The 27,765-nt window shown below is 47.6% G+C and overlaps 2 protein-coding genes across 3 annotated transcripts in view; both read left to right on the forward strand.

The window, feature by feature from the left end:
- LOC119462052 (uncharacterized) overlaps window positions 1-18,798 on the forward strand; it is a 66,689-nt gene extending 47,891 nt beyond the window's left edge. The window contains exons 40-49 of the mRNA XM_037723404.2: window positions 168-200; window positions 262-297; window positions 2,119-2,259; window positions 10,797-11,154; window positions 12,044-12,389; window positions 13,384-13,512; window positions 15,343-15,472; window positions 17,216-17,248; window positions 17,773-17,889; window positions 18,618-18,798. Coding sequence (XP_037579332.2) covers window positions 168-200; window positions 262-297; window positions 2,119-2,259; window positions 10,797-11,154; window positions 12,044-12,389; window positions 13,384-13,512; window positions 15,343-15,472; window positions 17,216-17,248; window positions 17,773-17,889; window positions 18,618-18,793 — 1,499 coding nt within the window. The 3' untranslated portion in view covers window positions 18,794-18,798. The remainder of the gene's footprint in view (window positions 1-167; window positions 201-261; window positions 298-2,118; window positions 2,260-10,796; window positions 11,155-12,043; window positions 12,390-13,383; window positions 13,513-15,342; window positions 15,473-17,215; window positions 17,249-17,772; window positions 17,890-18,617) is intronic.
- Window positions 18,799-19,441: 643 nt separating this feature from the next.
- LOC119462053 (uncharacterized) overlaps window positions 19,442-27,765 on the forward strand; it is a 37,688-nt gene continuing 29,364 nt past the window's right edge. For both annotated transcript variants that reach the window (XM_037723405.2, XM_049673286.1), the window contains exons 1-7: window positions 19,442-19,558; window positions 20,053-20,153; window positions 20,819-20,924; window positions 22,784-22,945; window positions 25,358-25,471; window positions 26,009-26,147; window positions 26,443-26,484. In XM_037723405.2, the coding sequence (XP_037579333.2) occupies window positions 19,466-19,558; window positions 20,053-20,153; window positions 20,819-20,924; window positions 22,784-22,945; window positions 25,358-25,471; window positions 26,009-26,147; window positions 26,443-26,484 (757 nt within the window). In that variant the 5' untranslated portion in view covers window positions 19,442-19,465. The remainder of the gene's footprint in view (window positions 19,559-20,052; window positions 20,154-20,818; window positions 20,925-22,783; window positions 22,946-25,357; window positions 25,472-26,008; window positions 26,148-26,442; window positions 26,485-27,765) is intronic.

The following is a 27,765-nucleotide window of genomic DNA, read 5'->3' on the forward strand; positions in this document are numbered from 1 at the left end:
TGTATGCTTGTCCTTAACGGCATATTGGCTGTATCGCTTTCGTTTTATCGCTTTATTGCTTTGACGATGACCCGCTTATTGGTCCTATATACGAACAGTTCTCGCTTTGTCAATCCCTAAGGGAAATTTTAGCAGTGGTGTGTTAAGAGTCTGTGTTGGCTGTGCAGGTTACAAGAACAGAAAAGACGACGAAAAGAAAGGTGAGTGATTTGGGTGGCTGGCTGCTATCGAGAAAGAGCCTTACGTGCATGTATTTTACAGCTCCCGATAGCAAGTACATCGACGTGAACAATGGCAGTAAGTAGAGCAGTAGGCATGTACCCATATCATTGACCCCATACTGGTATGTGCTTCTTTCTTCTGTACTTACAAGACCCCAGAAAGACGCATCTCAGAGAGAGAGAAAACAGGACGTATTTTGTGACGAATACTTTCATTTTCGTTTCTTCATTCCTTATCATCTGTAGTGTTCAGTGGCCGATTCCGGTGATAACAGCGGCGCCGAGGTGTCCGAGCTAATGAAGAAGGGTGCAAAATAGTGGAAAATAAGTTTAATCGTTGCAGAGCACGAACCCGGCACTATAGACAGTATGTTAGATTCGATAAACAAGAATCGTCAGAATCGGTCATCAGAAGCACCACGAAATAATGAAGCCTAATGCAAACCAGTAGTACACGTCTTCCGTTAACCGATAGTAAACCACTGGTAAGCACACAAACATTAAATTTATTCAAACACGTTGGGAAACAGCCACTTCTTGATACAAACGATCACGTCGACATATGTGGTTCAAGCATGTTCTCATTCGTCCTCTTTAGTGGAGGCATCAGCTATGTGGCTGAACATTTAGTTTAAATACTGCATCTGTAAAATTTATTTGCCTCTGTGGACAGCTTTGCGGATAGCTTTGTACCCAAACAGGGTGTTTAAGTTGGCCTTAATCGGATTACGAGCCGAGTAGTCCCGCTTTAATGACTTTTCTTGCAATTTCAAAAATTGAATTTTGCCGAAAACGGCGCAGTTCGCTATCTTGCAATTCTCCCTTGCACCTTTTAAATGTATCTTGCTATAGCAGATGCATGCGCAACACATACGCGACTGGCAACTTCCTGCCATACACAGATGTATTACATGACAGTCACTGTCATGTAATACATCTGTGTCCATTCGCAAAAGGGCAGGGGCCTGCCGCATTTTCTACAAACCACTTGAACACGCAGCCGTACCAGAACTGCGTCCTACCCTGTATGAGAACAACATCGTATACCATGTAGAGAACAATGTATGTAGCGCAGAACACGTTAGGAAAACCACATGGTCGATGAGGGCAAAATGCAATAACCCTGGTGTACTTAGATTTAGATACATTTTAGAGATTCCCGGATGGTCAAAATTAACGTAAAGTTCCCCACCATGCGGTGTGCATCATAATGAGATTGTAGTTTTAGCACGTAAAACACGAGAATTTATTTTTAAGCTCCTGAAAGTTGTTGCGACTTTTGGACAGACGCGCTGTATTAACACTGTTGTGCAAAGCGATGATGAAGGGACAGGATTAAACGACAAAAGAAAACACGACAGCTGAGCGCTGTGTGTTTTGTTTTCTCGCTTAGTCCTGCCCCTTTGTCGCTATGCGCAAGCGCAACATTTAATTATGTATAACCAACTAGCCCACTGCGCAATTTTGCTTAATTACAGCGCTGTGTTAGTGGTGCCTGCACACCTTAGGCCTTGAGGATGACGATGGTGCACGAAAAAGAATATCTTAATTCTGGCAGTGAAGAAAACCTCTTTACTGTTGCATGCTGGTCGCCCGTACGTCAAGAATAAAGTCAAAGTTCATGATGCGGCGCCAGGAACACAGGCAACAAGTCTTAAAAATTGTCTTAACGAAGAACTGTGCCCTCTAAGAAGGCAAAACAAATGTCTAAGATCGATTAAAAAGCGTTTAAGCGTCAGCGGCATGTATTGGCTCAATGTAATAAGATAAAGTTTCCGTTGATCCTTTTCCTGTCCACTCTCGTTTATATGTTACTACATTTCTGGCTAAGTAACTGTACGGGATTCACTTTTTTTTCACTCGCTTATTATTTTCGACCGTGCCTATGTTCCTGCAGACGAACCCCCGACGCTCGTCTGCGTCGTAACCGATGACAAACACGACGTGCCGCACATGCCGGAAGAAGGATGCGACTACTTCGTCTACCAGAGCGTCGTCTACAAGAACAACGAGACATTCGTGCCTCGCTCCAAGAAGAGTAAGTGCGCCAGAGTTCACAGTTCCTCACTACCTATCGTTCGTTTAGAGTCGGACATTTATGGTCCAATATGAAGGGTGGCAGATTGTGCTAATTGGTATTCCATTATGTTTCAAGGGTGTATAGCGTGAAGTAAGAGCAAGAGGCTACCATACAGGGACGAGTGCTTGCGCTCGTGCTAGCGCTAGGGTGGCAACGCTGGCGTTATCAACGCGACAGCGTTAAAGGCCCCGTGTCGCAGAAAATCCGGCGCCGGCGTCGGCGGAGTTATCCGTGAGCGAAAATTTCTGTATATATTTAGGTACATGTATATGCCACGCCTTGCTATATGAGATACAGCATATGCGGGTTATATTGACACACCATTATATCTCTAAACTTGCTCGTACCTCGTCTTACATTCTTGACAATGTAATTTCTCGGAATTTCCAGAATGACAGCCCGCAAACAAATGTCATAAAACAGAACATCGACAGCGCATATCTTTTGTGTTAAATCTTCTCAGACTGAAATATTAAAAGTGACAAACAACAGAAACCTGAAAATGATGTAATTTCTTTGGCGCGGCTGTGCTCTACCTCCGGAATCGGCCCACGCTAGAGGCAGGCCTGCCGTAACTTTACCAACGGACGAACACCGGTGCTGGCGGCTCACATTCTAGACCCGAGGCTGCAAGAATCCCATCAAATCACGTGGACGCCGGGCCACGCGGGACTGGAGGGGAACGAAAGGGCGAACGCCTTAGCTCGAGCGCTAATCAACCGAGCGGGGCAAAACCAATCGTCTCGTCAATCCCCACCCTTTACCTTCGTGCCCCTGCCATCACGTTACTGCAACCGATTCGAGATCCAGTGACTCAACCGCAAAATTTATCCTCCCCCCCCCCCCCCCCCCACACACACACACACAAAGCTCAGCACTGAAGAGGCAATAGCCCTCAGACTTATCCAAACAAACACATTCCCAAACCTACACAGATACAGCAAAATATACCCACAAACCTATGGCGACATCTGCCCCTGGTGCGGCGACACACGCCCTACACTCTTTCACATCTCGTGAGGGTGCGGGGGCAAACCTCAAGATTTAAAGACGCCTAACACGTCATTTGAGCGGTGGGAGGCGCAGCTGACCGGCGATACCCTGGCGGGACAAGAAGCTCTCGTCCAGCAAGTACGTCGAGCAGCCATGGGCAGTGGAGTCCTGGAATGAGGACACCACCCACTCGTCCTCAAGATCAATGACCTCGATGGTCTAAATAAATGTTTTTTTAACACGAAAGTGTTTTATGCCGGGGTCCACCAAGACTTCACTGACGTATTTCCGTCACGGAAATACGTCATAGAACATAATACAAAGAAAGAAACCAGAAGAAAAAGTTCCACAAACATGCAAAATTTGGAAATCGAACTCACGACCTCTCGGTCCGCGACGATAGATCGCCGAGCGTTTAACCCATTGCGCCACAAACGCATTTGCAGAGACCTACACAGACGCGCCTTATATATCTAACACTCCTCCGTGTACCCGCGCTCTTGCTCGGGGCGGTGCCGCCGCCTACGAGCAGAAAAAGTTGTCGCAGTTTCACCTGAAAGGCGAAGCATCAATTGCGATAGCAAATTTGTAGAGAGCTATACGGAGTAATGATATTAGCTTTATCAGCTGTATAAACTGGGACATGCAGCAGCACCGGCAACACGCAGAACTATTGTGGACGCCTTCGGCGTTTTGCCCGCGTTCGCTCAAAATGCGTGCGGCGTTGGTGACTGTTGCCGGAGCCTCTGATATAAATAGGCACTTGGTGCCGCAGCTAAACGTCGCCTCCCTTCCCTCCCCCCCTGCCCCTCCCCCTCGGCCTCTTGCGCGTCGGAAGAAGGCGCGTTTGCTCTACATATATGGTGATTGTAAAGGAGGAAAGAGACGCTTACTTCTGCAGCCCTTAAGCGAGCACGGCGCAGAACGCGCGTTTGTTCTCCGCCGTGCGTTCACTCCCCGTGAAAGCGCGCGTCCCTCGCGCCCTTTCACTCGCACATACAGCGTTCGGCGCACGGCGACGATTTCATCTCCATTGACGTCATACGGAACCTCACGGCGACGGCTACGGCGACGCCGACGGCAGAAATCTGCTTTTGAGTGTCCATATAATTGCTATCGCAATAAAAGAGAAGTACTGCATTATGACACTAACGCGCACCGACAGTGAACGCTTCGGTGGTCTCAGCACTACGACGCCTCGATGCCAGCATTCGAAGAGACGCTGCCATCAAGAAGCACTACCAACGCCACCTAGGTGGCGTTCACCGTACTCAGCACAGCGGAGCGTGGCCTCCGCAATTAGCTCTGAAAATGTTTCTGAAGTTGATCGCGGAGGCTGCAATTACGACGCGCTGTACGCGCTGATTTGACTCGGTGACGATTCAGTTACGTGCTTTGTCTTGCGCGTTGTATTAGTGTGTCAGTTACGTGCTTCGTCTTTCGCGTTGTGCTAGCGTGTGCAGCGTAGTGCAGCTTCCATATGCACGACGGTTGCTCATGGTCATCGACGTTGGTAGTCGTGATGGAGGAGACGTGCCACTAGGCGTCAGCGTGGGTGCATCAACGCCTAAGGGCGCTTTAGCCACAAAACACCAATAGACTATATATATCAATGTGCAATAAACATTACACTACTTCTGTGAAGACACGTTTCACTTTCGTGTTCTATACCGATTCCTATATAAGAGGGATCAACCACATTTTTTTTCTCTCTCTCTCACGCTAGAGGCAGTGTTTCTACCAGAAAGCTCGCCTTCATGCATAGCGTTCGGGGCACGCGTTTCCCGGTAAACATTACTCTTACATAAGCTGCAGTTACCGAGAAGCGTGAGAAGCCGTCAGGGATTTTTAACACGAAAGTGTTTTATGCCGGGGTCCACCAAGACTTCACTGACGTATTTCCGTCACGGAAATACGTCATAGAACATAATACAAAGAAAGAAACCAGAAGAAAAAGTTCCACAAACATGCAAAATTTGGGAATCGAACCCACGACCTCTCGGTCCGCGACGATAGATCGCCGAGCGTTTAACCCATTGCGCCACAAACGCATTTGCAGAGAGCTACACAGACGCGCCTTATATATCTAACACTCCTCCGTGTACCCGCGCTCTTGTTCGGGGCGGTGCCGCCGCCTACGAGCAGAAAAGAGAAGTACTGCATTATGACACTAACGCGCACCGACAGTGAACGCTTCGGTGGTCTCACCACTACGACGCCTCGATGCCAGCATTCGAAGGGACGCTGGCATCAAGAAGCACTACCAACGCCACCTAGGTGGCGTTGGTAGTGGCGTTCACCGTACTCAGCACAGCGGAGCGTGGCCTCCGCAATTAGCTCTGAAAATGTTTCTGAAGTTGATCGCGGAGGCTGCAATTACGACGCGCTGTACGCGCTGATTTGACTCGGTGACGATTCAGTTACGTGCTTTGTCTTGCGCGTTGTATTAGTGTGTCAGTAACGTGCTTCGTCTTTCGCGTTGTGCTAGCGTGTGCAGCGTAGTGCAGCTTCCATATGCACGACGGTTGCTCATGGTCATCGACGTTGGTAGTCGTGATGGAGGAGACGTGCCACCAGGCGTCAGCGTGGGTGCATCAACGCCTAAGGGCGCTTTAGCCACAAAACACCAATAGACATTATATATCAATGTGCAATAAACATTACACTACTTCTGTGAAGACACGTTTCACTTTCGTGTTCTATACCGATTCCTATATAAGAGGGATCAACCACATTTTTTTTTTAATGCTATCGCGTTCCACTCTTAAAGGCCAAGCCTAAGCTGCAGGCTACAAGTTTTTACAGTGAAGCTGTTATGTTATAGGCTAGGTTCCAGGAGATCGCGCCCGGCAATGGCAGTAGATAGAGCAATAATTTCAGACGCGTCAGAATGGCGACATTTTTAAACTTGGGGATCGTAAAACAATTTCAGACGCTTTTATTGGCTTGTTTCCAGGAGATCGCGTCCGGCAACAGACCGGAAGTAGACGCGTCGTGCCACCTTGTGGCATTGTACGAAGACGTCGGGATGGCGGCGTTCTTAAACTTTGGGATAGTAAAACAATTTCAGACGCGCCGCGCCACCTCCTCGTATAAAAACGTTGGTATGGCGGCGTTTTTAAACTTCGGGATTGTAAAACAATTTCAGACGCGTCGCGCCACCTTGTGGCGTCATATAAAAACTTCGGGATGGCGGCGTTCGCGCCACTTTGTGGCGTCGTATGAAAACGTCGGGATGGCGGTGTTTTTAAACTTAGGGATCGTAAAGAATTTGAGACGCGTCGCGCGACTTTGTGGCGTCGTATGAAAACGTCGGGATGGCGGCGTTTTTAAACTTCGGGATTGTAAAACAATTTCAGACGCTTCGCGCCACCTTGTGGTCTCGTATGAAAACTTCGGTATGGCGGCGTTATGCCTCTGGATCGCAAAACAATTTCAGACGCGGCCTCGTATAAAAACTTCGGGATGGCGGCGTTCGCGCCACCTTATGGCGTCGTATGAAAACTTCGGGATGGCAACGTTCACGCCACGTTGTGGCGTCGTATTAAAACGTTGGAATGGTGGCGTTTTTTTATTTTCGGCATCATAAAACAATTTCTAGGGTGCCTCGATGCCCAGCGCCGCCGTCCAGGGTGGAGACAACCCCGCTGGCGCCGCCATATTGTGTCACACGAGCTGAGACTCAGCTACGCTTGCGTTCATAAAGTGTTACTCGCGGCGCGCTTCCAAGTGCTTTGCCTTGATGAAGATTTTTTTATCGGTGTCCCACCTGCATATCTTTATAACCAATAGCCGTTAACTCGTCGAAGGTCGAAGACGTAAATGTATGGCGCCGGGAACATGCCCCAAGTTGCCTAATTCAATCACATTTAATATGCCGTGTGTATGTTTAAAATACGCACTATTTTTTTGCGCTTCGATGCTTGGTATATAAGGTTTGCGACCCCCTGTGTGTGGAAGTTTTTCTTTTTCGCTGTTGTATTTTGGTTTACACGTCACGCCTCCTTTACCGTAGCCAGCCACTCGCGTACGGCGGTTAGTTTCCCTTGCGTTGCGCGTGCTCTTCGCGTTCGTTGCAATTATTTGACGATATCTACGCGCAATTTTGCGTTTTTTGCCCACAAAACTGTGTGCTGACAGGATTAAGCTGGTGTAAAAATAACTGCGATGTGAAAATAAGGTTTAGTTAGTGCTGTAGAGAAAAATGTAACGTAACTTGTCTGTGTCAATCTTGCGTAGTACACACAAGAAACCAAACGATGCACAAAATACATTTACTTAGCAATGTCTAGTACAGTCAATCATGAAAGAGATATGTACATGAAAAATTATATGTACTGTGTGGCGCCTGAAGGTTATGTTGAAAGACGAGATAAAAAAAATTCGCAAGGTAGGCTCGACACACACAATTCGGGATAGGGAGAGTTTTTTTAATTTATTCATTACATTGGGGGGGGGGGTTCAAGTGAGTACATCAACATTATTACACACAATATAAATCGAAAACAAGAATGCAAACAAGAAAACGCAACCGCGGGTAATATTAATCAAGATATCCAGCCAGAATACATACATCAGCTACCATCGAATACATCGCATCAGCCAAACACATCGATGGCGAGTACAGAACATTTCATAAATAACCATTAGAACACTGATAACTACATTGAAAAAATGAACAACACTGCATACATATCACGTACAAAAACCGTAAATGAAACTAAGACAGTCAAATACAGATTAGCAATGTTTTTCACTTCGAAAATATAGTCCATGATGATGTAGGGCTGTTGACTTTAACAGACGGCGCCCATCCTGTCGATTTCCCTCGTACTGGTCCTCTTCAAAGTGTTTCTAAGTACAGGTAAAACAACAAAAGTGATTATTGATATGAAAAGTTGCCTTGTAAATACAGAGAACCCATTACAGTGCTTAAAAATAAATTTTAGCAGAAGCAATGCTGTATTACCTCGCTTCACACGTTTCGAAGAAATGCACAGGCTACAACAGACACCATGCCAGAAAGCGCCGAAACATTTTGGTCCCATGATGCCCCTTAACTCTACTACACCTGGGCATACCGTGCACAGGCATTTAAAGACCGTCACAGTACCCACTACGATCGGGAATGAGCACGAATGACCATCGGCTTACGATCACCACGCTACAAATATGTACAAGTCTAAAAAATCAGCTATGTAACGTAACACCCTGAGGTCCGCAAGATATCTCCTGAGAAATCAGAGAAAATCAAAATGTTTCGCTTACCACGTACAAAACAGCCGCTCTCCCCAGACGAAGCACTGCGTTCTTTAGTCCCAAATAACCAGTACCGAAAAAAGAAAAAAAAAAGAAACAAGAGACACACACGATGTGTGCTTCCCGTGAAAAAGGAAAATAGGTGGCTTACGTGACGATTCGTAGCTAATGTAAGACTATTTCGCGGCTAAGCATATTCGTCAGTCCTTAAAATAAGGGTACAGACTGCGCCCATCAAAACGAAAAAAGCCTATGAGACGCGCGCTCGCAAACCGTACGCTACTCAGACAGCATCGGTGCAGTGCTTACTTAGTTCGTGAGCGAACGTAGGTACGTGAGCGAGGATCAGCGAATACTTTCTTATTTAAATGAAAAACACGGTGCGGTAGTCTAAACATTCTTGACACTTACCTCGCAAATGCAGGAGTTATCCGTTGCCTTCCAGTGATCGCGCTTTACTTGGGCTTCCCATCTCTTCCGTCGCTCTGGGTCCCGGGGGGAAGCGAAAACAACGCAGTCCTTTACGCGTCGATCCGGCGCACTTGGGAACACAACAGCCCGTCATGTCGACACGATGCACTTGATAGCTTGTCAGTCATGCGGCTGAACACTGTCTAGCAAGTAGAAGCGTCCGCGAAGCATCCGCGCGCACTGTGCCTCGAACTCAGCACCGGCACCAAGCAATCGCAACGGCTCGCTGTGACACAATATGGCGTCGCAGCGAGAAAGCGGCGGCGCGGGGGGCAACACTACATTTGCTAGTAGGTACAGCGTTTGACCGCTGGCGCCACGCTGCTATGGTATTCTAGCCACCATAACGCTGCGCCGCTCGCGTGTACCGCGTTTCTAGGTGGTTTCTTTCGCCGAGGGCGCTCGAACGCATTCATATGGTTGCCCTTCGAGTGGCTACGGCGCTCGCTTTGGGAACATGCGGCGTACGCTGGTTCGAATCCCGCACCGGGCTAGATTTTTTTTGTTTAATATCACGCTTTTCTTTTTTTAACACGAAAGTGTTTTATGCCCGGGTCCACCAAGACTTCACTGACGTATTTCCGTCACGGAAATACGTCAGCTTACAATGTACACGAACATAATACAAAGAAAGAAACCAGAAGAAAAAGAAACCAGAAGAAGAAAAAGAAAGAAACCAGAAGAAAAAGAAGCCGTGGTACCGGGCGCCGACGCGAAGCGGCGGTCGTTGGGGTGTTGCGGAGCGCAGCGTAGCAACACCACAAATAAAAAAATACTGCTCCAGTCAGGTAGACTGCTCCCTCCCTGATAGTGAGATTATATTTGGATCATCAAAACAGTGATGCGTTTATAATACCACCGATCCCAACAGCAGGCTAGTCACCACCAGCCCAGCGTTTTCTCCGTCAAGGCCTCCTCCGTTCCAACGGCGGCGGCTAGCACGGCCGAGCGGCGCAGCGCGGCGCCAGCGGTCAAACGCTGTACCTACTAGCAATTGTAAATACGCGCGCGGGAGCGGTCAAAGGTTGGCACCACCCTGAACGGCGGCGCTGGCATCGAGGCACCCTAACAATTTCGTACGCGTCGCGCCACCTTATGGCGTCATATGAAAACGTCAGGATAGCGGCGTTTTTAAACTTCGGGATCGTAAAACAATTTCAGACACGTCGCGCCACCTTGTGGCCTCGTACGAAAACTTCGGGATGGCAGCGTTCGCGCCACCTTGTGGCTTCGTATGAAAACGTCGGGATGGCGACGTTCACGCCACGTTGTGGCGTCGAAAACGTCGGAATGGTGCATTATTAATCTTCGGGATCGTAAAACAATTTCAGACGCGTCGCGCTACCTTGTGACATCGTATGAAAATGTCGGGATGGCGGCGTTCGCGCCACCTTATGGCGTCGTAAGAAAACGTCAGTATGGCGGCGTGTTTAGACTGCGGAATCGTCAAAAACGTGTGCGCAACATATGTAGCTTACCCTGGTGGCCACGTGCATGCGAACCATCCATGTGGCCCCGATCCCGCAAACTTGGAACGTTTCAGGGGAGCAACGGTGAATCACTACATACACAGCTTCGCTGGTCATCCACCTTGACAGAGTGGAATGGCACTGAATTTTTCCCGTATTAATTTTTTCGTTATTTCTCAGGAAGAGTGAGATATGATGCATGAACAAATCTCTGAAAGCTCATCTGAATGAATGAATGAATGAATGAATGAATGAATGAATGAATGAATGAATGAATGAATGAATGAATGAATGAATGTGCAGCGGAGTTCTTCAAGCGCTTCGCATCTGCGAAGTCGCGGAACGAGGACGCGAAGTACCTGGTTGCCCTGGACGCCGGGGAGTTCATGCTGCACTACGCGAGTAGCGTTCAAGGAGAGGAGTGGTTCGCGCGCTTCGTGGGTCAGCTGGTGCTGTTCCTGGAGGAGAACTCCATGGACGGCGTGGCCGTGGTCGAACTGCCTCTCACCTTGGCCGAGCTGGATCGAGTGAAGCCGTCGCTGGCGGCCGTACGCCGCTACACGGCCCACTTCGGCTACCTGTATTTACTGGGCGTGACTCTGCGGGACTCTGGAAACGCCAGCATCCCTTCCGCGCTGCCACGGATCGCCGAACTGTCCAGGTTGGCTGATGCTAGAGCTGCAGTAGTACAGCTATAGACGGACCATTGGAACTGTAAACATCAAATTGTTATTGTGTTGTTAATAGTTCCGAACTCTGTATGCTGTCTATTTAACTTCGCTTTGCTGATGTGATGAACATTTTTTCCCTATAGATCGATCAGTTGCGAGCGTGCACGGCTCGCAGCTGTTATCAATGCACTCACGAGCTGTAACATTTCTGAGCTCTGTGGAAACCACGAACACCAACTAACCGCTTCGTATGCTGATACCGAAGTGGCCACCTAGCGCGCGAGGCTTTAATCATGTGTATGTAATTGGCGTCCCACTAGCGTTATAACATTGTACCAACGGTCAGAAGAAAGAAAAAGTGGCGGCGGCCATCGGCTGAAACCATTGAGATTCGACCATACTAATTCCATTAGGTCTTATGTTCTAAGGACAATTTTCTCCATAGGCAGGACGTCACGAAAATCGCCTATCAGAATCTTTGTTGCGAAGATGTGGCTGCTATAATGCACGTGCAAGCTTGACCTTCTGTATTCGTTAGAACCGCGGAGCGTCGTAAACGCTATAGATCTGATGTCCGCCTTGACTCGCCGTATTCAAAACCTCGCTCACCAGTGGGATTGCCGCTTTGGCAATCACATCGTTGGTTACCCTAATTCGTCACCGCACGAATTTTTCGAACATGCTCGAACCGTTGAGACAACGAAACAGGTGTTTGAATTCCGATACTAATCGGGTGATGACAGGATCAGCTTCCTCAACACTTCAAGCTTTTATCGATCGAAATGTCTGCAAAGTTTCGCAGGCCGTTACTGCGACTGTTTTACTGCGAATATTTTATGTTCGTCAGGCCTCCAACTTCATTCATCCTTCTACTCGTAGGTTGGCCGATGTACTCGTTCTCGAGAGCCACCTGGTTACAGAAGCGGCATCCTCCGCTCCTCAGGCCAGTGGCGCCAAGAACGGCGGCTGCACCGTCCGCTTTCCCAGTTCGGCGCATGCATCCGCACTGGGTGGCGGGCCCGGCATGTCGCTGGACGAGGCGGGTCGCATCCTGCGCCGACTCGAACTTTATTCTTCTGCAAAGGAAGAAGGGGAGCACGGAGAAAGCGAGGCGCTACTTTGTTTCTCGGTCAGCCTGGCCGCCTTTCGGTTCCGCATGGACAACGACACTAAGGGCGTGCCTGGTCATTCTTGCACAGGCGTGGACATGTTGCCATTCCGAGAGGTGCGCCAAGGCACTGACTGCTCACTTGTAGCGAGTCCCATCGCTTCAGATGCTTGATGCCGCCACGGTACCACGCTTACAATACGCTAGTGGTCCTTGTATTAGTAATTAGTGCGAGTGCTTCAAGTAACACGTTAGAAGGTGTTTTATCTTATGAATCTATAAAAATTTATCAGCTCGAGATCTCAATGAACTCAAGTCAGCAAGATTGTTAGTTCAGTGCCGAGTTATATAAGAGAGCGCGCACGCCAGCGTCGAGACAAGCTTATGTCAGCCACTCTTCCTTGATAACTATGAAATGGTCGTCTAGTAATTATTATACTGATTATCAGCCGACGAGATGACTTGCTGTTTTCTATTCTTCTTCTTCGCTGTATGTGCGAGTGAAAGGGCGCGAAGGACGCGCGCTTTCACGGGGAGTGAACCCACGGCGGAGAACAAACGCGCGTTCTACACCGTGCTACATTAAGGGCTGCAGAAGTAGGCGTCTCTTTCCTCCTTTACAATCGCCATATATGTAGAGCAAACGCGCCTTCTTCCGACGCGCGAAAGGCCGTGGGGGAGGGGGGGGGGAGGGAAGGGAGGCGCCGTTTAGCTGCGGCTCCAAGTGCCTATTTATATAAAAACGTTGTGAGGCGAAAAGGTGGTAAAGACTTCCGACGCTACTCGACGAGTGTCCCGTTCTGATGTCGTCGAAAACCTCCGAGCCGTCCCCAAAGGCTCCGGCAACAGTCACCAACGCCGCACGCGTTTTGTGCGAACGCGGGCAAAATGCCGACGGCGTCGACAACAGTTCTGCGTGTTGCCGGCGCTGCTGCATGTCCAAGTTTATACAGCTGATAAAGCTACTCTCATTACTCGGTATAGCTCACTACAAATTCGCCTACGAAATTCTCTACGAAAGCTCGCCTTTCGGGTGAAACTGCGACAACTTTTTATACTGATTATCAACTGACGAGATGACTTGCTGTTTTATCTTCTTTTCTTTCTTCAGACCTGTATTTCTCCCAAGAATAAAAACTGGTCCGAAGAAATGGTTTCCGAGTCTGCGCGCTCGTCTTATCGTGTGGCTCCCGGCGCAGTTATCACCTTCGACTCGGTCAACGACATCGAACACAAACTGGTTGGTCCCTTCGAAGTCTTGCGAGTTGCCTGCACTATTACTGCGCTATTAAAAGTACAGCCCCATTACGTTGGGGAGTTTGTGGTAGAATGAATGTCGCCAAGTGCCTCTAATGCACAATGTCTTAGTTTTATAAGCAATTTTTCTAAGTGCTGTGTAGCCGCCTTTCCGTCTCTAGCATCTAGTCTGACCATTGTCATACAGACCAGCCTCCTCTTAGAAAACGCGGGTAGCTGGTACTGCAGATGAAATCAAGAAAAAGTACAGTTGGATCAGATGGTGTAGTACGCACAACAGCTAAGCTGTATTAGCAGAATCGAAAGCCAAGGAAAGGAAATCGAAGTCGAGGGCGGGGGACGATTAGGTGGAGTAACCACCAGGTCAGGACTGCAGGAACGATCATGATTGTTGTAAACGTATTTTATTAGTTTTCAGGCTGCTGCCTGCCATATTTTGGTGGACGAGATGCGATGATGACTGGTATACGGGTCGCTGGTGAACGGCGGGTGAACAAGGAAAGCTTCAGGCCGGAGCCAAAGTTTCGGTAAAGGAGTGTTTTCTCGTCAGGGTCCTGACAAGTGCATGCCTTGTCGAAACGTTGGCTGCAACCTGACGCTTCTCTTGTTCGCCCGCTGTTGTTCGATCACTTCAAGCCTCCATGTTTCTTGTTTGGTATTGAATCGGCGCTCCGTAACACAGGCAGATTCGGAAAAGATGCGGAGAGGCGGGAGCAGCTCGTAACATCTGCGTGGATGGAGTTGTCTTCCGAATAGGCACACATGGCGAGCCGAAGAGTATTGCTTGGGAATCGACGGAGGTATAACCGCATACCGGCATGAACTCGATGTTCAGATCCTTCGCGCTACAATTAGCCGAAATTCAAATTTTCGACTGATGTCAGTGGCGACAAGAGCCGAGGTTTAAAAAGCCAATCTACTTTCGAAAAAGAAAATAGACTTCAGCCGTTCTTTTACTCCGCATGAATGACGCTGTCTGAGCGCCAAGTTGTTCAGACGACAGACGGCCCGCATTTTTCGGTTGTGCTTGCCGCTCCCGTTCTCACTGTGCGTCAGAAATTTGCCGATTTTGAGCTGCTGCTTTCGACACAGACGCTTTACCAAGGGACCTTGCTATTTTTTTCTCAATTCGCTGCCGAATTCATTTCTCTTCTAGGCTTCTTCCCGAAATGAAGCTTCGTTCGGCAAGCTAGCTTCATCTGTCCTCTTATGAAGCATTTATTCACGCCCAGCACACGTTCCCACACTATGGCATATTTATAGCAATGCTGGGTTTTGGCACGCTTGAACTGGGTCTATGCAGTTTTACCTTGGCGTAAGGATGTCCTGCGCCTGTGCAGCCCGGTGAAAAACGACTCTGCAAACGAGCAGGGGCACTCTTGAGGCGATATCCTCGCACTCATTGGATCAGAGGTCCGAGCTGCACGTTCTAGAGGCACGTGCACTGTGGGCAACGCTCCTATATCTGTGCACCGAAACGGAGAAGTGGACGTGCACATAAACATAGCTGTCCCTGCCCGCGTGCTTTGTACGGAAAATGTGTTGCGACCAAGTTTGAACACCTCACTTCTTCTTCAACACCTCTTTTGCAAAATTAATGAAGTTTCATTACTAAAATATTGCTCACGTTCGTGGACAGTAACTAACTGCAGTGTATACGGGCTCACGGGTCTCGTGAAGCTGTTGATTCCTTTTATGACGCTTTTTTTTTTGTAGGATGTATGTATTTTTTTATTTTTTTAAATGAACTTGGATTGATTTATTAACTAATAATCGTGTATGGTAAACAAGTGTACGTTTTGCTCCCGCGCAGCTATCCACCGTGCATGGACTCACTTGCGGAGCCGTGTACGCCGTCAACTTTGACGAGTTGGAGTCCGTGTGTTCAGCTTCGGCTGGGATCAAGCCGTTTCCCCGCCTACAAGCAGTGATCAACAGCATTGGTATAACTGTTAGCTTTTTTTTTACAGTGCTTACTGTTGTTGTTGTTGCTTTCGGCTTGCAATATCACGTCCGTCTGATCTGCGGCTCTCGTGCTATAGAACGCCCACGTGATGCGTACGCACAGCCGCCCCACAATCTTATATACACTTTGAAACTGAACGCATCAGTACAGTGAGTGAGAAATAATTAAGGTAAGCACGAACACCATGAATTTAAACGAATGTTTGACGTCGTTAAGGTTTATCTGCGTATGGTGCTGAATTTCCGCTCTGCACACTTCAGATAAAACGTGCTCTTCGAACTGGACATGAAGTTGCCATTTAAAACGGATGTAATCGAGACTCGTACACGTAAACATTGTGCAAACAGAACGCATCCCCCAAGTATACAGCATTCAGCTTTCCGAAGCTCAGCCAAGTGAATATGAATGCCGAACAACGTATCTGCTTGGAGATTTGAATGTCATTCTAGAATTCTTCCATCTGTGCTAGCTTTAAGAAACGTAAACATTTTAGTGAGGGGCCACTTCCCGCGTTTCTTCTATAGTGCCTCGACTTGGTTTCGATTCGCTTCTTCCTAAAACCCATCGCAAATATCGCGGTGATGGCCACGAGGTGCAGCTTTAGCGCCTTCCTGTCCTAATGTCCTACGTGTAGCTTAGCCGTAACATATAACAATCGCGGCGCTACACATGAACGCAGGCACGAGCTTTCGATTTGGACAGGAATCCCTCCGTAGATCGTGCGACACAGACACAGCGCGGTGCTTACTCAATGCTTTGTGGCAAATATCAGGAATACTGGTTTGATTTTTAAGGCGAGAAAAAACGCAGACGAAGACAGACAAATAAACAGGACGGCGCTCACCCTGTTTATTTCTGTCTCTTCGTCTCTGTTTTTTCTTGCTTTAATAGTTATACCAGTATTTATAACCAACTAGCTCAAACAAAATCTATGAAATATCAAAAGTCGATTTACATGCGCACTAAACATGCACTGAGGTCGGGTCGCAGCATTCAGAGGTGGCGTCGCAGCAGTCGCAGGCCACAGCTGTACTACAGTGAGTGTACTGCAGTGACCACCTTCGTCACCTCACTATTTACTTATCGCAAAGCCAAATGGTCAGAGTAGAACTAGGTCTGCGTAAACTTCAGCGACTGCACGTCACAGACAGCGAACAGCTGTTATTACGTATCTGCAGTGAATACATTAAAATACTTTTCATTTGGGCTATAGTTGCATGCATGGTATATTTAGAACAGAAATAGCGTAAAGAACGGGACAAGAATGAGGGGGGACGGCGTAGACTTTTGGATGTACTCGATTATTTATTTATGCATGGTCTTCTTTGACGGAGCCTTCCATGACACCGGAGGAAACATTGCGCCATTGCGACTATGTTGACTGCCGCAACAGCAACCTGACGCTCTGTTCTTGTGCCTACCGCGATGCTCGAGAGTGGCGCCATTTCGCGGCGTGTTCGAAACATAACGACGACGTCTCCACTCTTCGCCGCGCGACAATGCGCTGGTCACATGCTTCTGACGAGGTTTTCTTTCTCCGTTGCGGACGATCAACGCGATGGAAAGAGTTGCCATATAACGTGGCGTTAACATCTCTTCGCTGTACGAAATTACGTCCCTACAATAGCATCTTTATACAGTGTACGTGACTTCGTATATTGTTGGTAGCAGGGCTTCGTTTACTGGTTTTGTGACATTCACTGTCGTCACAACTTTGCAGCCGTCGCGGCCACAGCTGAAGAGGAGACCACTGGTAAGTTTAATCTAACAAGTGCATTTCGCGGTTTTGAACTCTTTGCACGTGTCGCATGATTGCTTCCACGCGAAGCAGGTCTCTCCTGAATATTTTCCCGGTGATATGTTCTTCTTCACGAAGCACAATTTTTGCTGTCGATATCTTTCTTCGGGGTCTTAGGGATATGTACAAACGTGCTTCAGTTTTTCATTTATGGCACAAAGTACCCCGTGTTGGCCTGCCAGACTGTTCTAGTTGCTCTGACATGTTGTAGCGTAGCTGTAGTTTTACTCAGTGCTAGGTAACTTAATTCTGTTTCTGCCCATCGCTCTTTATCCTGAAGATCGCGGGAGGTCTGGTGTTTCTGTTTTTGTATTCGATCAGTGCGTTTTTCAAGGGATGCGTGCCTTGTCAGAAGAATTCTTACTAGAAGCCACACAGCTGTTCGAAACGAACAAGGGTGTTACAGCTTTATTTTTTTGCGTGACGTCATTGAAAATGACAGCAATTACTAATATTGGGCAACCTGGCTGATGCGTTAGGTGACTCGACAACGCTGTCAGTTGCGCCTGCGAAGACGACAGTAGCCACCCAAACGACGAATACGACCGGAGAAGGGACGACTTCCAGTCCCGCGGCGCTGAAATCTGCAAATGAGGGTAAGAACCTCACACGTGTTTCTGCTGCCTAATTTCGTTTGTTGCAGATTACAACTACGTTAGCACTAACAAACTGCAACCTAACTTAGCGTAATCTACGCCCTAACAATAAAACGGTGTGTCACGGACTGCGGGTGGAATTCCTAAAAAGAAAAATAGGTGCTCTAAATGATAAACAGCGGGTGAACAAATAAAGCGTCGGGCTGAAACCAGAAACTACCCTCGGCATCGGGATGTCAGTCCCCGAGGTCGTCGCGAAAGTCGTAAGTGTTCCACGTATCTTTATCCTACAGTGTTTTATTTCTTAGCGTTAGGTATACTTCCAAGGTCCATAGTTACTACAGAGAGAAGTGGCAAAATACCGACGAAGTGTAGAAGGCTGTTATGCTGAGATGAATATGTGGGGCATGGTAAACGGCGGTCGAGATACGTGCGGGTCAAAAGATAGTCGTGTTTACACGTTTGTGCGACAAAGCAGCAGCTTCGTTTAAGTTATCAGATAAGAGTGAAGTGAACGAATGACGTGAAAACGGCTTTTGAATTAGTACCGCATTTCAGAGGTAATTCTTGTGGAAAGGAGAAAGCCGAACGCGCGTTTAAGGTCTACTAAACGCGACGCAAATACAGACCGACTATATATTGCGTCTCTGCTTGATTCCACCAGCTCGTCTCGGTGAAAGCGATGTGTTGCCGTGATTACAGCAAAGCAGAATTGTTCACCCCGACAGGCGAGAAGAGGCTGATCTGCACTGTGGCCAACGTGACGGCCGAGTTTATGCAGTCCGACGTCTGGAAGGCCTGCAGTCACCTTGTGTTTACGAGCCTCAGCTACGACCGCAACTCATCCGGCCTCGTTTCGAAAGATGGCAAGTCTTATTTTTACCACCTTCCGGCACATACATAAATATTACCGTTAAATCCGTGTCTGCGGGTAGATTCAACAGGAAGCTTTAGGCCTTTAGGAACCTAACCTAGCCTAGCCTAACTTAACGCCCCACGGAGTTCGATCTCCGCATCAACACTAAGCAGGAAATCTGAAACTGCTTTCAGCAGAGAGATATCAATCCCGAATGCCCGTTGTGAAATATGCTGGTGTTCCACGTAGCTTTATCCCGCAGTGCCAAAGGCAGTAGGTCAGTTTTGTTGGAACGCCAACGCCTTTCTCCAAAAGGTCGCAAAAGTTAGTGATTATCGCACCATTTCTAGTGCCTTTCCAGTGCAAACAATGGTAGGCGAATCTTTCAGTAAAGATGTCCGAGATATGTGTAAGCGTGTATCGCTGAAATAGTTCGTGAAAATTTCCTATCTGCATTGCTATCCGCCGGTGCGTAGTTGGCAACAAGAACGTCAAATCAGGTCGAGTCGACAGTCCTGAGACGCTATCAAAGTCAGGGTGAATTTAAAGCGATAGCCGTTGGCGATTGTTCGCTGCTTTCCAGAAGAAAGCCTCAAGGCTTTTCTCGCCCTGAGGAACGACTCGAAGGTGAAGCTTGCCGTGGAGTTGGACATTGCGGAGCTCCTAGAATCCCAGGTGAATGCCGAGACAGAGCAACTTCCAGTGGCGACGCTCTTCTGGATGCACAAACACGGCCTGGAGAGGCTGGCGCTGTTCGTTAGAAACTCGGGCTATTCTGAGGCGCATCTGAAAAGACTCATATCGCTGATCAAGGTAAGTGATACTTAATTCAGAAAGCTGAGCTGGTTGGCACTTTAACATATGAGACATTTCCAACGCTTCAAAGAGAAAAAAAAAAACACACCGTAGAAAAGCACAGAAAGGACGTCAGGACAGGAAGAACATACGGCGTCCTTCCTGTCCTGTCGTTTTTTGTACCTGTTCTTCCGCAGTGTTTCTTTTTCCCCTGAAGCACTGAAAATGTCTGACGCGTTGCTGTTTTCATGATGTTAAATCGCGTTTATTTAATTTTTTTTTCATTTCTTGCTGCTGGTGCTGGCGAATTTGTCTAATCTAAGTGTTCGTTGAAGTAATTTCGTTTAAGTAATTACGAGTTCATTAATGAGTTCGGGGTGTACAGGTAGTGTAGTTAAGAACAGTGTCTAATAAAATATTTGATATAATTCAGATAAGGAATACGCCGATGTTGCATATTGTTAGCAGCGAACCAAATCAACGTACCAGCCACCAATAATTTAACCTTTCAGATGATCCGCACGAGTCTGCGGACGGTGTTGACAGATCAGGTTAAAGAGATCATCGTTGCCGTGCCGCTGCAAAGGAGAGTTCCAGTCACAGAGCTGCTACAGTGAGTTCATTGCACGAACTTATACTTCAACAGTCTATATCTAGGCTTTTTAAAGTTTAGTTTTTCATCATTTGAAGGAAACTCCGCCTCCATTCCACCCTGTCAGAATGGATGTACAGTGAAGCTGTTACCGACGTTAGACAAGCTAACGCCACCACAGGTGACGTACGTCAGGCGCGCACGCACGTGTGAGGAAGTGCAGCATATACATCCTCGTGCTTCTAGGACTACCGCCAAGGGCAAATGCCTTATTGAACTAATGGAATTTTTCAAAGTAAATTGCATCAGATAATTCCTAAAGTACGACTTACACACAAGCAGCACTAGACATGATGGCTTCGGATTGTAATTCGAATATACCAGAAAAACATAGTTCTGTTAAGCGGAAACTCAAGGACACAGCCCTTTTCCAGCTGCCTTTTGAGGTCTGTCTTGAGTTTGCCGCGGCCCCTAGGTGGCGGTACTGTTTTTGGGTGAGCACGGAACGAGCCCACGAAAAATCCCGACCAACTATATAGAGGTGAACAGCTTCGCTGTAGAAGTACGCGCTTATTATCTCGATAAATTTCTAGATTTGTTTGAATAGAAGGAAATTGCGCGGTAGTAAATAGCCGCCTATATTCGGAGCGCGCTGACGATTCAGACTGACGTTTTGGGTCATGCAGATACGCTGATACCATCATCTACATCGCACACCATTCCGTTCCGAGCGAGAGTTGCGCGGTCGTTTTCCCATCTACCTTCGGAGCTAATTACAGCTTCTCCGATATGGTAAGCTGATAGTTCCCGTATACGAACGGCATTATCAATTATATCGGTGCCTGACAATTTCAAGCAGTGTTTCAGGAAATCCCCATAAATACTACTAGATACGTTGGAAAAGAAAATGTGCATTGCCGCTAAAACATGTTTCCTGGCCGCATCGTAAAAAAAAAAAAAAAAAGAAAATGAGGAAAAGAGCGAGCGCTTTTCTTCTGTGACACACTTTTAACGGTACCATGCGTCAGGGATTGTGTGACAATCGCTAATGATCTCGTTATCAAAACCCACCAAACACGTGCTGAATTATGGCCTTTGGCTATATAGCATAAGTTGCGGAATTGAAGCTAGCCAGTTCTCAAGTAATATACCATGTGAATCATACTTGTCTGGAGTGGTCGTGGCCGGCTGCAGAATTGCCCCAGCGTCGCGTATCTGTAGCTGCTGGGTTCGTGAACTGTGCGCATGGAGAGCGCATGCGGCAGGGCCATATATAGTCTCGAACTGTGCATTTTGTCGCAAGCGACGGCGATCAAACATGCCGCTTGACCACTCCAGACAAGCTCCACTCACAGTTTACTGTCGTCAGTAAAAAAGACGGACCACTGCGAGCACATGCCAAACTTCATCATCAGGACATATCCATACTCATCCTGCTCGCCTGGCGTCGGGACCCACACTGTGCGCATTTCCATCCTTTATAAAGGGTGTCCGAACTGTCATGCACCAAAAAAGATTTACAAATATGCAAATACCGCGTAGTTGGACAGAACTGAGGTAATGTTGTTTGCCGTCGCTTGAAAATACTCAGTTTGTTTTGCAAAAAAAGAAAGGAAAAAAAGAAAAGCTATGCCGCGGATTACTGCGGTCACGAATCAGAGTGGCCTAAAGAAAGTCGCAAAAATAGTTTTTTTTTTATTGTGATAATGCGCCTGCGCACTCGGGACGTCATATATTTCTTGTCTACAAATTTAGACACACATAAGGAATCCTATGAGGTCAAAATTATTCGACCGCCTCAGACTATACGGCGTATCATAACCAACGTTCTCCTTTAGAATAATAGACTCGGTCAGGGAAGCAGTGAATGAATGAATCGATCTGAATTTACCTGTTGTGTTCATGGAGTATTTTGGGCGAATAATTTCACTGCTAACCAGCACGTTTACCGCGCGATCGCCTTGTATCGAAACGTTTCTCTGTTACAACTTCCACCTGCATGTATACAGTTAAAAAAAGGCAGATCAACAGCGGCTAACTGACATCAAAGACAAGGTCTTCCGAGGGGAATTATTGTAACATGTGGTTTGCTGTTTCATGTTTTTTTTATGTTTGTTATTCGGGAGGGGAGAGAGACTCCCCCAGAAGACTTTTTCTTCGATGCCAACCGCTGTTCAGTCGCCTTAACTTCACCTACGCCATCTTACCCTGCTTTAGTACCATCTTACGCTTACATGGGCTAAACAACTTTGTTTCGCCCTTTACTTGACCTTTAATTACTTTACTTTCGTTCTTTTTATACTGCATTATCTTCGGAATCGGCCTACATTTTTCGTTGAGTAATACTACACTTCCAGTTGCGGCTTTAGACGCGCGCAGTTTCAACGAACGCATCTGGGTTTCATTACGGCCTTTTTTTCGCTAATTACGCATAGTTACCGCGTTGTGCGTACCTGTTCGCTAACTTGATTAGTCTTTTTCGTTCCAAGCCTAATTATGACTCCTTTCTCTTTGTTCTACGTGCACTAGAAGGCCCCAAAACGTCTAATTTGCGAGACAAAAGTGGCCAGATACCCATATCTCATAGACCGCAAATCGATCTGAACTCAGCAAAGAAGGTTTTGTCTTTAAAAAACTGGCTGTAATTGCAGGAACGGGCTGACCTGCTGCCCTCTGGTGACAAGGGCGCCGTCAGAACGAAGCGCTTCTGCGTCTCCGTCAGCATGGCCGTGCTTCGCTTCCTGCTCAGCGAGCCCATCTCCAGCGTGGCTAACAGCACGTGCTTTGGCGAGAGCTGGGTCTCCTACGACCAGGTTCGCAAATCTTTGTCAAGCCTGTGTTCACAAAGCCTTTGTGAAGCGAGCTCAGTACAGCTGTTTTCACGAGTGGCACCTGCGCAGTCGAGGCATGCGTGAATCTACTCACGTTGCTTCTGCATGAGCCGACGTCTTTCGTCAACGCCGAATTTAAGGACGTTAGGCTCTTATAAGCTCCCGCCGTGGTTGCTTAGTAGGCTTTGGCGTTGCGCTGCCGAGCACGAGGTCGCGGGATCAAATCCCGGCCGCAGCGGCAGCATTTCGATGGGGGCGAAATACTCAAACGCCTGTGTACCGTGCATTGGGTGCACGTTAAAGGACGCGCTAGGTAGCCAAAAATATTCCGGAGTCCTTGGCTAGTGGCGTGCCTCATAACCAGATCGTGCTTTTGGGACGTAAAACCGCAGAATTTAATTTAAAGCTCCTATAACAATTAATGGTCATAAAATTTGGGTGAGCGCGTTGCTTTGTCTTCCACTACCACTTTTGCAGCGGCAGCGCATAAGCTAATAGAGAGTATTAGATTGGGGGACGCAGGGCGGTTTGCGTACGCAAGAACTAGGGGCCACGGTACTGCGCATGCGCAGAATCAGACGTAGGGGCCTGCGCATGCGCACTGCCTTTAGTTCTTGCGTACGCAAGCCGCTTGCGTCCCCTAATCTAAAACTCTCTAATGATCTCCTAAGCGTCCTTCGTGATGTTGAACAATGCAGACCGTGAGCCTTAAATGTGTAGGTGGAACAATGCTTGCTATACATAGGTAACAGCACGTCGTGCACCTGTACGGAATTAGTCTTTATCTGTTCCTGCATGAGCACAAGTTGCAACGCTCGGTTTCATAATTCCCGTTTAAGAAAGTTGAAGCGCCTCTCATTGTTCTACGTGCACTAGGATACCTTAAGGCGCCTTATAAACGAGACGAAAGTGGTCATATACCCAAGTTCCTGCATCATGCGGGATTGCATTCATATTTATAAGCATTTTTTTTCTCGTTTTTTTTTTTTTTTTTTTTTTTTTTTTTTTTTTACATATGCCCTGAGACAGGCGTTATGAAAAAAAAAAGTGTCTCTATACGAAACGTTTGCTACGATGCTTTTCTGTTTATTTCGCAACCCGTCGGCTTTATTTTTAAATTTAATTAAAAAAAGCGTCTTATTTCTTTTTATACCTAATTTCGAATTGGTAATAGTTCCACTTTTTTCTTTTTTACACGGCGTTGTGGTACTTCGTTTTTAATTATTTCGAGCCCACTCTGATTTTTTATTTCTCATTTGCGTTGCTTGAAGTCTACAGAGTTTTAAGAAAGCTCTTCTCATCGTAGGTGAGCATGACACAGTTGCTTCTGGACGTATAGAAGGAAAGAGAGAAAGGAAGAACGTGCATGTGTTCGATCAACAGGCTTGATGGGAACGTTTTCGCATGTTTATATTTCGGCAGCTCGTAACCAATATTTATTTCTGGACAAAACGTGCACGGAGACTTTCCCCGTACGACTTCATTGGCTGCGATGACATCGTGGATACTCTGCGTTTGATCACTATGCGTCATGCTTTCCTGTCCTTTCCTTCTTTTTTTCTTTTCTGCGTGGCAGTGCGTTACTTGCAAACGGTGTGCGCGTTTGCGCACCAGATAAAGTGGGTATATTGCTCAGGGATGCTTTTTCCCGCTCTCGTTAGTCTTTGCGTGTTATTAGGGTTGTTGCCTCTTCACTTCTGCACCATACGCTCTCGTGCACCACCAGATAGATGGCTGTTACGTCGCAAGCGGTGAAATTTCTGGTGTGCCGTCTACGACATTATCAGATGTGATATACGTGATGCAGTCAGCTCGTGTTCTGTTATTGCAGTGGTGACCGCATGGTTGATACAGGCGCACACAAGCAGAATCGGGAACGAAGAACACTTCGCGATAGAAGGTGTAGTTTTTGCCAGCAAATGAAGTTGCAGCGCAGTAGAGATAACCGATAGAGATGCTGATCAGCAGAGATACTGTGATCGGTCGTCGGAATGAGTGACGATGTTGGCAATCTCCCTCTCACGTATAGGGCGTCGCCATAGGTTCCGGATCAACTGTCGATCCTCATGACAACTCCTGAACATGCTGAATGCGTCGTATACATCTGGCAATGACGGTCTTATCACATCAAGACGTGGAATGGACGCGAGTGCGGCGCGCAGAAGTGAGAGGGTTGCGTCACTGATAACATGTAAAAGCCACGACGAATGCAACAAACGGCATAACGGAGAGCACGTGGAACACGGCTGGAAACATCGAAGCAATTTGTTGTTCTTGTGCGAAACTTTTCAGTTGTTTAACGACTAATGGATATATACCACGATTCTTAACCACCTTTTTTTTTTCTTTTTTTTCTCTTTTTTTTTCTTTTATATATATTTTTTTTTTTTGCAGACCTGCCTTGAAGGGGAAGCGACAGCGACGTACGACGCAGAATCTATGGCCGTTCTAAAGCAAGGCGACGGCTACGCTTTTACATTTGAAAGCGAAGAGTCCCTCCACCTTAAGGTGCGAAACTATTCGCTATGTTGTATCTAAACGGAAGTATCGATAACTGTGAAAACGCAGGTACCTGGAATTCTAGTTGAGGTCAGTGGAGCTTTTTAGGTCATGTAATGCGTAGAACATATAACTGGTGGTCTAATTGAGTAACGGAATGGGCGCTAATGGAGAGGAAACGCAATCCAGTCCTCCGACGGAGTATTAGATGGACCGATTAGATAAGATTCGCAGGCATTGGATGGAATGGGCTGGGAGATGCTTTTGTCCTGCCACTTACTAAAAAGCAGGCTGATGATGACTGCGTACTTGTGGTTGTTCACGTGCGGATGTCGTAAACTCTCGTGACTTCACAAAACTTTTCCACCGAGGGGTCGTGCACTCATCGTCGCGCTTTATGTGGTAGCAACGTAGCATACTTGAGAAGGCACTGCTGTAAAGTGACATCTCACTCATAAGTTGCGACGTTGCTTCCTGCTCAATCTCGTCATCGGCAGTGCGGCGAATAGGCGTGAACATTCTTATACTTTACCTGCTCCCGCGCAGGCCCGGCGTATCGTGGACCTACTCGGTGCCAAAGCCTGCGTGGCTGCGTTCCACGTCGAGTACGATGCAGGTCGCAACGCTTGTGCTGCCCTGAGGCACTCCGACTCCCGACTTGTCGAGCTGGCTTCGGCATTACACGGTCAGCCCCTATAGTGCCAGTGTTCGCACGTCACGTTCGCAGTGTTGGTCAGTAGTTAAGACCTTTTGATTCTGCAGTCGCGCATTTACTCTAAACTGCACCATGAAACACTGTCTGTATACTGTATATTTGGACGCCGCTTCCTGTACGACCATTCTTTATTCTGTACAGATGACCTGTATATTATCCTTCAGACGACCTTCCTGTACCAGTAATTCCGATCGCTCGAGTGCTGCTTGCTATTCAGACAGCTCGCCATTAAACATGATATTGATTTAATATTGCTTTGTTTCAGATAAAGAACACAGGGTCACTACTGCAAAGCTGTCACCGGAAGGTATACATACATCCGCCCCGTTATCATATTGTCGGCAAGATAAGTCATACGCGAAAATTCGGGAAATTTCGTTTAGTTTAGCCATTCTACCCGCCGTGGTGGCTTAACGGTTATGTGTCATGACGTTGCGCTACTAAGCACGAGGTCGCGAGATTGAATTCCGGCCACGGTGACCGCATTGAGATTGGGGCGAAATGCAAAAACGCCCATGTACCATGCATTGTGCGTACGTTTAAAAATGTGGTTGATCCCTCTTATATAGGAATCGGTATAGAACACGAAAGTGAAACGTGTCTTCACAGAAGTAGTGTAATGTTTATTGCACATTGATATATAATGTCTATTGGTGTTTTGTGGCTAAAGCGCCCTTAGGCGTTGATGCACCCACGCTGACGCCTGGTGGCACGTCTCCTCCATCACGACTACCAACGTCGATGACCATGAGCAACCGTCGTGCATATGGAAGCTGCACTACGCTGCACACGCTAGCACAACGCGAAAGACGAAGCACGTAACTGACACACTAATACAACGCGCAAGACAAAGCACGTAACTGAATCGTCACCGAGTCAAATCAGCGCGTACAGCGCGTCGTAATTGCAGCCTCCGCGATCAACTTCAGAAACATTTTCAGAGCTAATTGCGGAGGCCACGCTCCGCTGTGCTGAGTACGGTGAACGCCACCTAGGTGGCGTTGGTAGTGCTTCTTGATGCCAGCGTCCCTTCGAATGCTGGCATCGAGGCGTCGTAGTACTGAGACCACCGAAGCGTTCACTGTCGGTGCGCGTTAAGGCCGGAATACATGGAGCGAATAACCGGCGTCCGAGCGAAGAACTTCGTCGGGCGGCGAACGTCCGACGGCCGGCGTCAAGAAATTTGCCGTCCGCAGCCGATCTGCCTGTCCAAACATTTTCGTCGGGCGAACGCCGCCGCCGGAAGCGTCTAGCGCGCAGCGGTGGACGACAGCCAATCAGGAGGCACTAGTTCCGGTCGCAATGCATGCTGGTGTTTCGCGCGCGCGCGCCTTTTCGCGTCGTCTGCAATCGCGTTGGTGTTGCCGTGTCTGCATGTCTCTGCACCGATTGAGTAGTTCCTAGTATGATCTCTCAGGAATCGCGTTGTATTTGTACATCCCATATCCGCTGATCTGCGAGGAAACAGACAAGCAGTGCAAGCTCTCTACAACAACCTTCAACAGAAATCTTCTGATCTCAGAGGCCACATGCTGTCGTCATGCCTATCTCCCGACTTCCCCGATAGATGGCGTTGGCATCGGATATT

This window comes from Dermacentor silvarum, chromosome 8, assembly GCF_013339745.2.
Source record: "Dermacentor silvarum isolate Dsil-2018 chromosome 8, BIME_Dsil_1.4, whole genome shotgun sequence".
NCBI lineage: Eukaryota > Metazoa > Arthropoda > Arachnida > Ixodida > Ixodidae > Dermacentor > Dermacentor silvarum.